Source organism: Diachasmimorpha longicaudata, chromosome 3 (assembly GCF_034640455.1).
Source record: "Diachasmimorpha longicaudata isolate KC_UGA_2023 chromosome 3, iyDiaLong2, whole genome shotgun sequence".
Taxonomy (NCBI): Eukaryota; Metazoa; Arthropoda; class Insecta; order Hymenoptera; family Braconidae; genus Diachasmimorpha; species Diachasmimorpha longicaudata.
Window position 1 is genome coordinate 5,790,059 of NC_087227.1, and position 12,279 is coordinate 5,802,337.

A 12,279-nucleotide genomic window follows, 5' to 3' on the forward strand; every position below is an offset into this window, starting at 1 on the left:
TGAATATTTTTTTAATAATATCTTATGTTCCTCCAGGAATATGATGGTCCTCAGAGTACATGGGGACGACCTCATGTTTGGAGGCAACGGCGGGGTCATGTCACACTCACCCAGAATACCACAAATGAAGATGATGAAGGTCCACATACCGTTCACCTTCAAACTCCACGAAAGCTGTAAGAGTACCTACGCTGGTGAGTGTATCTTAATTTATTATTTTAAAATATTGTTGATACATTTAATGGGACTCGACAATTATGTCAGTGAATAATTGATAAAATATTTCCATCTAAATAGCAAAAAAAGATAAATCGACTTATCTCTGGCTCTAGTTTTTAGGCAATAACTCCGGATCTAAGAGAGATAGCGAAATATTTGTAATAACCTTTATTGTAGTCCTCAATTCACTCCACAAAAAAGGTTCTCATGAAAATTTTGCTATCTTCCCTAGATTTCACATTATTTATCAAAAACCTGCGTGAATGTGGCATTTTACTGACTCCTTCATAAAAATACCGGACCAGTGACCTGTTAAGTGACGATATGGTTTTTAAAATAAAAATTCAACTGAAAGTTACTGAATATTCACACAATATTTAACATAGGAAAAGCACTGACTCTCTGAACAAACTCAGAAATAAAATAAAACAACTCCGCAGATATAATCGAAATCAATTAGTTTGGATCAAATGTAATACGATGACCTGGGGAACCAAGTTGTCAAGGTGTAGATTTCGTAATTCTCAAGCGCCCTCACTTGCTTGCATACAAATTATATCATCACTTGTATTATACACGAGGCTCAATGGTACCCACGATGCTCATGTTTTTTTCTTTACGCATTTGTATTGTCATTGGGTCGTTCGAATGCAAGTCGATGGCCAATTTTTTAATTTTAAAAACCGCAAAAAACTAAAGTAATTTTGAGGAACCTCTCCCACATATCCATTACGTATTTTTATGAATTGTGAATTTATTCCGGGGATAAATATTTTTGGAGAAAACATTAATGAAAACGCTTGAGTATTTGTTCTTAATCACATGGACAGAACTTAGATTTGGAACTTAGATTTTGGTTACCGATTGCGCAGGGGACGAGGGTGGTCATTTCCTAATGATGGTATCATAATCTCTTCGAGAATATTCAAACAAAAATTGCGGAATAGTCCGCGAAAATTCCATAATAGTTTTGACAAGTTTTCCTTAACCACATTTCACTTCGGAATGACAGAAAAGATACGATTTTTATTAAATATTACCTCAAGACGACTAAAGATCTTCTGGTTTTTGATAAATCAAAGATTAATGTATTATTATTTCAAACATTATTTATGGAACATAAAAAGGCCTGTCTCAATGTAGACTGTTCGTTAATGTCAGAGAACTTCTGTTAACAGAACTATTTTGACATTTCGATTGTCGTAGATTTTAAACCGCATTCAATGACTCATTGGTCGACTTTGAATCGTGAAAAAGAGTCATTAATTGCGTCATTGACCGACGCAGATAGTCGTCTAATCGAATGATTCTATCTCATTTTTAACATTTACAGAAATTAAAACCTAATAGACTTTTTGATATTTTTAAAAACGTCATTCTATTGACGATTAACGTGGGGTAATATTTTCAGATTCAATAACACAATTCACATTCAATCTGGTAGATAATAAAATCATTGTACAATAACTGGAAATTTATAGTCGAAGTAGGATTTAACTAGAAGCTTTGTGCATAAACTTTAAAGGTGATAAGGCATTTCACTGGAAAGGCAACAATTGACGTACTGGGATATTCTCAAGAAAAAATGTCACACGATTTTTTTTCTCCAGAAAATGTTTTTCGGGTACTAATAAGGTCATTCCATATTTTCTTACAGAATCATTCATTAAGGAGACAATTTTACCAATTACGTTATCTTGTTTCACTCCTTAACTCAATTTTTTTCCAGAGAAATAATTTTGAAATAATGACTTACGGGAAAGTCATTTGACTTTGTAACTAGTGTTTGATTGAAGGAAAAAATCAACGTATTTGAATGCAGATTTAATCATCGGTAAATAGTGTTCGGATGTGATTGATAACAGGGAAATCACTTTTTTATACTCAATTATGGAATTAAATCGGTCACGTGAATAGAATGCAAACAGCATGAGGTGTATTCACTCGATGAATTCATTGTTCTTTCATTATCATTATTTCGAACTCATCCGTGTATTTCTCATTCAAAACATGAGGCTTTTGTTTCTTTTGAATGTCAGTGTAGCTCGGCAGGATTTAATGCTGTGAAAAAAAAATTGAGACTGATTAGTGACCCTGAAACGTGAAAGAGAAAGAATTGAGGTGAATGTCCTGGTGCTCGACTCTCCTGTTCAAGTTTGAATGTCTTCTGTCTCAAATGATGATTCGTGTCGAGAGAACACTTTACATTGTCAAGAATTTTCACTTAAATCCAGTCGTTATTGTGCTCGAAGTTATGCTCATTTTATCAAAATTTCATTTTAATTCAAGGAAATCTTGATTAATTAGGAAATTGCTGTAAAGTTTAATAACTTCTCATGGTACATTGAATGAAATATTTTGGTAATAACTTGGGAGTATATATGAGCCAATCGCAACCAATCAATCAATCAATACACGACCAGTCTGGTAGTTTGCAGTATGGTAAAGTACTCGTTCTCTGGTTTATTTCTCCCCCCGAGACCTTCGCGCAAATCAATTATCAAAGGATATAAATGACTTTGGATATAAATTGCTCTCTCGTAACTGAAAGGAAAGAGATGTTTCATTTGTTATTTTGTAACGAAAATTACGATAATGTATTGTTGGAGATTGTTACGAGATTTCAATAATTAATTTTGCATTCTTAGGACATTAGAGTGTTAATTAGGACATTAAAAACTTCAGGAAGAATAATACCGCCGTAAGAATGTATTCTCGCACTAATTAGAAAACAAGACTCTCGTGTTTTTTTTTAATGACTACGATTCGATGCATTATACACTGATAATTAGTCCCTGAGTATCACGTGGGTTTGAGTAGATAAAGAAAATTTCTTATGAATAATCCGGAAAGAAGATTGATTTTCTTTCAAAAGCTCCAAAATTACTGTAAAATATTCAATCGACCCAGCTTCTTAATTTTTAGAGGAAAAAATTATTTTTTCCATTACGACAATTTATTTGTCATCTGGAAGCTGAACCTCAAGTCAATATGATTGAATAAGATAATTAAAAGTGTTGTTTGATAAATTCAGTTCGATTCCATGTGAAATAATCCTATTTATTGTACTCAGTGGATTATTCCCCGAATTCATATCTTGAAATGAGAGCGGTAATTCGAATAACTATCAAAATAAAACTGACATGAAGGTGTCACGTGTCACGCGTCACGTAATTCCGAATACTGCACTTTGGTGGAAATAAGAATGTAAATAATCAAGATAACAACGACCACGTGATGTCAAATGCCATTGGATTTAAATTTGGAAAATGATTATTAATATGAGGTTCAATAATACTCACACTTGAAAGAAAAATAAATAAATAAAGGAACTGTAGACAAACTTGTATGCATACGTATTCACGTAAATCCTCACTGAGAAGACAAAGGTTTTTTTTCAGAAGTTTGTTTATATTTTATTTATATTAAGATATTCATAGCTCGAAAATTACAAAACGCGCAATATCTCAGGGTAATGAGAAAACAGCTTACGCCGAGAAGTTTTATATCCGCTCGCGAGACGATGAAAACGAGTTCTTCAAGTAGTATATTCATAAATTTAACTTTAAAGATAGGAATCTGCAATATATATTCTAAACGGAAGTTGATGGGAATAAAAACATTCTGGTTGAATTCATGTTCAGTTGTGCAGTATAGTATTGTTATATTTAGTGAAGAATAAAGACGACACAGGTTGGTAAATGTTTGGGGCGGTTTATTAATTACAGGAAGTATTACGATGTGTCATGTAAGAGCTCCGAAGAGAGACACCAAGACTAATGGTATCCAAAAGATAGTCGTTCTTCTCACCAAGTTCAGATCATAGACAAATGAATCATATTCGAAGGGGGACACGTAACAGTATTATTGGCATGTTTTGAAGAAAAGAATATATACCTCAGGATTGAGATGGAAAATCAAAAATATCTTATGGAACTTTTTAAAAATAATCATCAGGCAAAATTTGAAAAAAAATTGCATCAGAAAATGTAAGGAATTTCATTCATATGACAACAATCTTAAAATTTCCAGGACTGAATTAGTATATTACGTTACTAGTATGAAAAAGTGGGAATGTTATTAGGAGAAGTCGTAGTACAACTCACAGCTGAGCGATGACTCAAGGAGACAGGCGAAGGGTCACGAGCTGAACCGAAGGGCGAAGCTCGTGCCTCTTCGTCTGTTTGGAGGCGAGTTTTTCATTCATATGAAACAACAAATTTATACCGCACGTGTTTTGTACTGAATTTGACGCTGCGACGTGTGTAACAGACGAATAATGCGCTTGTTGATTTGTGACGGCTGGACAGCACGTTACGAAGCAATGAATTGCAGTGATAATTTGTTTTTTTACCTTAAGATAATAAAAAAGAACTCCGAGACGTGGTGAATGGAGGTTTTTAACTTTTTTTTTACTGAAAAAGTGACGATTTATTGAGGAAAAACAGAGGGAATTTTTTTGCAAAATGATGTATTTATTGCATTTATTCAGTAAACTGGGCAGTAAGCTCGATAATTAGAGTCAATGAACGAATAACCTTTTCTCACTAGGGTCAGATCGTTGGGTAGAGACTAGGAGATGGCGTCAATAGCGAAAAAATTTCGAGTTTTTTCATAAGATACTATTCAATTAATTCTAATATAATCAATGAGTCCGGCAATTTTGTATATATTTGCATGAATAACTTCTACCAATCAAATTCATTAATTCATAAAATTAGCATTACATTCAGCGGATGATTTAAATTATATTGAAATTGATTTTGAATTAGATTAGTTCGTTAAATTACATTTTTTCTTTTTGGATTTCGACCTATCAGAGGTCTGTGTTTTGGGGTCAAGTGGCACCTTCCCCTGCTCTTTTGATAATCCCCTGATGACAAGTCAAAATTACAGAACTTTCAGAAAAAATTCCGTGACAATTTCGCAAAAGCTCGTAAAAGTTCCGCACTTGGCTTTGGAGTTACGTAAAAACTACGTAATTTTTATTGAACATTTCTCTCTGTATATTTTTTCACGTCAATTTAATCAGTCGTTACTCAGAAATTAGCAAACAAAAAATTGAAAAGTGAAAATATATTGGCAATAACACTTTAAAATTCAATTTTAAATAAATTCCGAGGGTCGGGAATGTTTTCTCCCTCACTGCACCCTTACAAAATGATAAATAAATCTCCCTAACATTCCAAATTGATTTATAATTCACCTGAATTACTCAACATCAGGAACAGTGTCTTCTACAATTTCCAATCTAATCTCGCTGATCCTGCACGTGTACCCTTATCCTTATAAAACTAACTTTAGCCCCAATTTTATCATTACGCAATAAGCGGAAACGAGGAAGGAATATTCCTCGAGCGTTGTGTGCCGTCAAGTTACGGTTCACTCAAGCCGTATGAATCAGGATGAGTGGTACGCTCGAATGACGTATTATAATCATTGTCATCATCAAGACCCCTTGTTACTCCTGACAGACTCGAATGTGTTCCATTCCAACATGTTAAAGAGTGGTCGGTGATTAGGGTGAGGGTGGGGGAGGGGCCACTTGACTAATTTGAATCCATTTAAATTACAATAATAATCAACGAAGACAGTCTCAATAATTTGAGCAACTGGAGACGAATTGATGGTTTTGTTATTTAAAAGTTATTTAGTGAGCTTTTTCTATTTTTAGTTTTTCTATTGGAAAGAGCAGAACCAATTTGATTGCATTTGTTGTATACCCCCCCCCCCCCAACTTCCTCATTTCCCATTTTCCTTTTTAATCCTCTTAATCCTCTAACGTATTCCCTATCCTAAACAAATAAGCACCTCAGGATATTCAGTGTTTTTCCTCGTTTCCGCTATTTTTTGAAGTCATGTCTATTGACAAGAGCAAAAACAATACGATCACATTACAGACCTATATAAGTTTACATTAATACTATGAGGTCATTGTTTCCTGGAGAGGTCGTCTGTGTGGTCTTACGACGAAAATTCTAGTTTATGTTTATTAAATAATATAAAGAAATCTTTGTTCATGGAAAGAAAAAAACAATAATAACGATGCTTTGGTTTCTGAGATTTCAAGATCGTTTGTCAGTTCATCAACTGCTCTCGAAGTGTGAACACATAATCGTAAAATAAAACTGCTATTACTTATATCGTTTTTTTTTTTCATTGACCTGGCTTTCAATTAAAATTTAATAATGTCCCGTGGAGGAACTCTCCCTTAGCCTCAGTTCAAAATCACCCTCCGATTTCTCAACGCCTCTAAAAAATTAAGTCTCGCTTGAAGAATAAATTATTCTGTGAACAGTATTCAGTTTTTGTAATTATAAAATACAATTATATTTCTTCGGAATATAACACATTACTCTTTACTCTATAGGTCTTTGTGTAGTATCAAAATATGAAAATAAAAATGTATTTGCATTGCCTGCTGGTGGAACGAAATGATGGACTGTCGAACGAATTTTTATCTGAAATATTTGTCTCAAAATTATCATGCTAATAAGCATGACGTTCACGTATCGTCGTGGACAATGAAATGTACAAGTGAAGTCGGACTCTACAAGGCTTCTCGGACTCTTCATGACTGTGGATTCAAACTATTTTCTGTATCTATATTCTTCCCTCGGTATTTGCTTCGTGTTCGGAGACGAATGGGTAACACCTAGAGGAATATGTGATGTCATAAAATGGTAAAATTAATAAAACATATCACGTCGGTTGTATTCACGTCGCTTTTTGGCGAAGGATTGAGAGAATTAAATGAGGTTGAGTGTTAGAAAAAAGTTGAAATCTCATGAACAATTGGAGAGTGATTTTAGAGAGTTTAGAGGAGAGGGATTCCCCTAAAATTCAAAGAAATGCGGCATTTAAAAACCGATTTCTCGGGATTTTTCATTAATTTGTTTGAAGTAATTGAGCTGCAAGTTTGAATTGCCAACGATTTTTTTTATAAAGACTAACGTGTCAATCAAAAATATCGAAATTATCCCAAATTTATTCTTTATTGGCTGACTTTATAGCGCGAAATTCAAAGTTAGCAGATATTAATGGTCCACCCTAACAAGTCGATCATACTCGAATCATTTTACAAAAAAAAACAAATATCGAGACTATCGATATCCTCGAAGTCTGTCACATTTATTTCTGATTGCTTCAGTCGTTTGACACGGTTAATTTAGACTCAGAACTCATTGAATTTCGAAATGTTAAATTATGATTTCCATAATATTATAAATAATTGTCTCCTTCAATTTAGTTCCACGTCCAGATCTTTATTCACCTTTTAACATTTACTTTCTACTCAAGGACTCGGTGTAATTTGATAATCCAATGTGCTTTACTCGAGAGGTCGTTTGAGTGTCCCTCGCCCTTGGCTCGTCCAGGGTGACAGGTCTGCCCCAAAGACAAGGCCCTTTGTGTCTACAGGGTTGTCCACGTGTTGGGCTGTTCACGTCGTAAACAACTCAAGTGCGTTTCGTTATTCCCTGAGAGACGTACAACCCGTCGATTGTTCGAGTTTGTTTCAGAAATATTTCCAACAATAATTAGACAATTAGACAATGTGCGGTCAATCTCATAAATTTAAAAATCGTATCGACGAACTGTCTTTCATTTACCTGGCCATATGTGTCTGCTCTGGTTACCAATTACCCATTATATCCGTGGACATAATATTATTCGTACACTGCAATATCTCTATTTGTACCTCATAAATATTCTAAATTATATTCTCAAGATTTTTTCTTTAAAATTCAAGGTGAAGATTTCCAGCGGGTGAATCAGTTGTATCTTTAGGAGACAGTTTTATCAACTTTTTTTGCATTTTTTTTTTCAATCTCCAAATGAATAACTGTCTGTTCGAGGATCCTCAGAATGTCAGAGGAGTATAATTCCCTTCATCCTGAATACGTACAATTTTCTAGATTTAATTCTTCTGACTTTACCGAGGCAACAGGTTTTCTCTTTTTTGTTTCTCATTTTTTTCGATTCAACAATCAACCTCGCTCTCAATTTATCGTTATTCTCCTTGGCACATATCAAGGTTTACCATAAATTAAACCCCAGTAGAAACAGAAACTCCATAACTATCGAAGCCATATTCATAAACTTTTCATCCATCAGAATGAAAGTTTAATTATCATCAACAACGTTAACTGATATTCCCAACACTTTAGAGTGTTTACACTAATTGTCTTCAGTGTTGCATCACTAGAAATAGAAGAAATGTTTATTAACGCTCGCGTGATAGGACAAGGCCTTGAAGAAAATTCTATGGGATGATTTCTCGGAAAAACCAGGGGAAAATGATGAATGAGGTGTTTTAATTAACTCGTGAATTAATTTGCATTACAGATTTATTTTGTAATTATTGTGAGTACAGTTATTTATCCGTGAGCTTCAACGGTGAAAAAAATCTCAAACTTTGAAGTCGGATTCAGAGTCCCCATAGAGAGTCTTCTCATTCAGACGAAGATGATACGAAATTTTTTTAATTATCAATCGACAATTAATTTTGAGATGATCCATATTTTATGGAGTTAGGGAAGTTTTTTTTTTGCAGTTTAATCTCACTTTAGTCGTTGAAATCCGAGTAAAACTATCACTTGACAGGAATTTCACAGAGAACTCACATTTCTCTAACCTAAAAATCATTTCACCAGGTATCTTACAAAAGGATTCGTTCGTTACTGGTCAGGCTGCTAGTAATAGAAAAATCGCGAAATTGTAGTGTAGCCTGTCTCTCCACCGGCTGCACGCGAATAATTTAATCATTCAGCAAAAGAAATAAATAAAATCGACCAATAAGTCCTGATCGGGCAGTTACGAGTTCCCTCGATGGCCTTGAAGCCACTACGCGGGTAAAGTCACGTAGACACCAGTATATCAAGAGTCCTTACAACTTTTGTTCTATTTTTTTTAATTAATAAAAAAGTCCCTGAACGATCGCAGAGAAAGAGACTCTGAATTACGATGGGAGAGTAATCGCTTATTTCGCGTTTTTACGTGAAAAAGTGGAATGGTATTAGCTAAAATTTGAATGGAAAATATAATTTCCAAAATTGTTGTTCCCAAGATAACTCGAGAAAACAAACAGGAGCCTGCGAGCATATGACAGCGAGTATGTGGCAATGACTGAACTATTGACGAATGAGCGTTTGGTGAACCCAAATAAGTCCTAACTTACAACTAAAATCCATTTGTTTATCATAACTCATTTGCTTCATCAGTGCATTTTGAGTGAAAATCCAAATTCCTAAATATTCGTCAAATATTCTTCTCAAAATTTAAGATCAGAAAAATGTTCTGTTAATGAATACATTAACACACACTGTAAAATATAAGATTAATATTTGTAATCGTGGAATGAAAACTTCAACAGTTCTTTTAGTTAAAAATAATTTAATTTATAATCATAGTTTCCCTATATCTCCAATTATTCGTATCATCATGAGCCCAAAGAATAAGTTGCCCATGTTATAAAGCAAAAGGCTGTTTGTAGAAATATTTATAAATTATTAGTAGAAATATTTATGAATTATTAGTAGAAATATTTTGGGCAGAAGCATATTGGAATTCCAGTCACCATCTCAAGATGATCCTTGACCTATCCCTAGATTGCTTAAATCAATACTAAAGAATTTATCAAATCTTTGATCTTATTTGAATGATGGAAATTCCTGATGATCAAAGTTTCTACTCAACCTCTATCATCGTCAATAATTGATATTAAATATTGGTCCTAAATTGGAGTTAACAATTCGTGAATAATTTTGATCCCATAAAATCGTCCCTCATCAGTTGATTCTCCTCGATATTCACGTGCTCGTTTGCTGCAACTCTCACCTAATCCTCCGGCCCCGGTTGTCCACCAGAATCCGCTGCAGGGGAATTATGCAACGTAGATTTGATAATCCAATGTAGAGAGCATTACTGAACAGTTACGTTTCCAAGACAGACAAGAATCGTGAGGAACTAAAATGTCTGAGGTGTTTTTGTTCTAATACAAACTCATGTATCGGACGGGTGTGCTCACACCTCACTACCTTTCACTGCAATCTCCAGAGTTGTGGGTCTCGTGGTTCTCTCGTTGGGTCAAAGTTTCAGTTGAACTTTGTTTGCCTCATTCACATTCTGAGACTGCAGATGCTGTCTCCATGCCAGTCAATATCAGTTGACAAAGTCCCGCTTTACAGTTACCAATTTATTGCATTACAAATGATGTATTTGAACAGAACAAAATTTTAAAAAATCATTCCATCCAGTTCCAGAGCTACCATTATGGATTGATCTCTGGAATATTCCATTCAGCCCCAGATGTTCGAAGGATGTCATCAAGAAATCCCTGATCTCCTTCTGACACCACCATCGCACGAAGTGATGGGTCATGAGAATTCATGATTGATATGGAGACGAAAGTTTGCAATTAATTTTCATTCAAATATGTCAATTAGCATTTCAATGAACGGTAGCATTACCACTTCTCCAGGCGATCGAAGTTCAGCCTCAATGCCACTGGTGTAACGCAAATGCGAGGGTGAAGGGAATGTAAAGAGACCGGAATAAATGAATAAAAAAAATTTTAAAAGTTTATGAATGTTATAATACGTGGGGTTGTACCGGCATGTGAATTACGTCATGCTGGTGCTACAACTTGGAAAGAGTTAGCAATGTCGAGACACCCGGCGTCCTACATTCCGAAATTACCGCTGGTCTATCGACGCAAAAGACATGATAAATAAATCATAATAGAACAGAAAAATGGACATTATTTCAACATGATGCATTTGAATGAACAAATCAAGTCCAGCGGTTGATTAGACCGTTTGACAGGGGCCTGTGAGGTCCATTGGGGATCAACGATGTGGTGCTGATGGTAGTGCTCCGGAGGATTTACTAAGTCAGGTTTATGGTCTGCATGGAAATAAATTTTGAGGAAAATTTAGACCTCTGGAGGGGCGAACGTGGGACGAAATGACAATCGATCACTTCGTGGGTCAAGTTTTATTGTAAAAATGAGACTTGGGAGACTAATTTTTGTGATAAAACTAATCTCCGTCCCTCGTTTCACCCCCTGGAGGGCTAATTTTTACCTAAAATTTCATTTCGTGTGCCAAATATTCGTTGAGACTCGGTGGATGGTGGCTGTGATGTAGCAACAGGATGGAATATAAGAAAAGAATGAGTCTGAAAGGCTAGGCATCTTGGCCGAGTCAGTTGAGGTGGTCCGGCTTCAGCTTTCACTTTCGCTCGAGGTGACGCGAATGCTCCCTTCTTGCTTCTAGTTTCCATTCTCCCACTACTTTGCTAATAATCGTATGCTTAATGATAACGTGAAGTGGAAGTTGGAATTATTTCTTGAGACCGTAAGGAGAATTATGAGAGATATTTGATTTGGTCTTCAGCGTTGACTCTTGATGGAAGATGATGAATTCGATGAGGATGGAATGCTAACGAGGTTCACGTTGTTTACATTTTTGGAGTGATATAATTATTATCAATTCCATTCATTTTGTTTCTTTGATGTTACGAAGGGTTTCTTTGTTTTACATCGACTACTGGTCATTCCTCTCTTCTCTTCGTCTTGACATTCTACCCAATTACATTTCGAATATCTATTGGGACTGATAGAATTGTATCATTAATTATATTCAATCATATTTTAATTATATTTTAGTAGTTTAATAGTTCTTAGAAAGCATCAATACCTGCAGGATGACTCAGGATAAGTCATGCTCTAGAAATTGATGAATCCAAGATGCATCGTATCATGCAGGAGAATTTCAGAGGCAATAAGGAGGTGGGGAAGGAGATAAATTTATTTATCGAAAAATTTTGTAAAGTTCATACGAGATCGATTCTCTTATCCAGTTTTTGCAGAATGTCTCTAAATTTAAAGAAGATAGTGGAGGTTTTTAATTAGATTAATTGTTGTAGAAATCAATTGGCCCTATAACAAAGATGAGACTGATGGAGGAATTGGGTTGATGTTATTGAATGAATTCAGTTCACTCTTTTTTCTAATTTTTTAAAATGAAGTACACATTCCTTGGAGCTGCCGATTAATTT

General features: G+C 34.9%; 1 protein-coding gene across 6 annotated transcripts in view; it reads left to right on the forward strand.

The window, feature by feature from the left end:
* Positions 1-12,279, forward strand: part of LOC135161028 (cell growth regulator with RING finger domain protein 1-like) — a 30,704-nt gene that overhangs the window by 11,350 nt on the left and 7,075 nt on the right. For all 6 annotated transcript variants that reach the window (XM_064118281.1, XM_064118279.1, XM_064118280.1 and 3 more), the window contains one exon: positions 37-194. In XM_064118281.1, coding sequence (XP_063974351.1) covers positions 41-194 — 154 coding nt within the window. In that variant the 5' untranslated portion in view covers positions 37-40. The remainder of the gene's footprint in view (positions 1-36; positions 195-12,279) is intronic.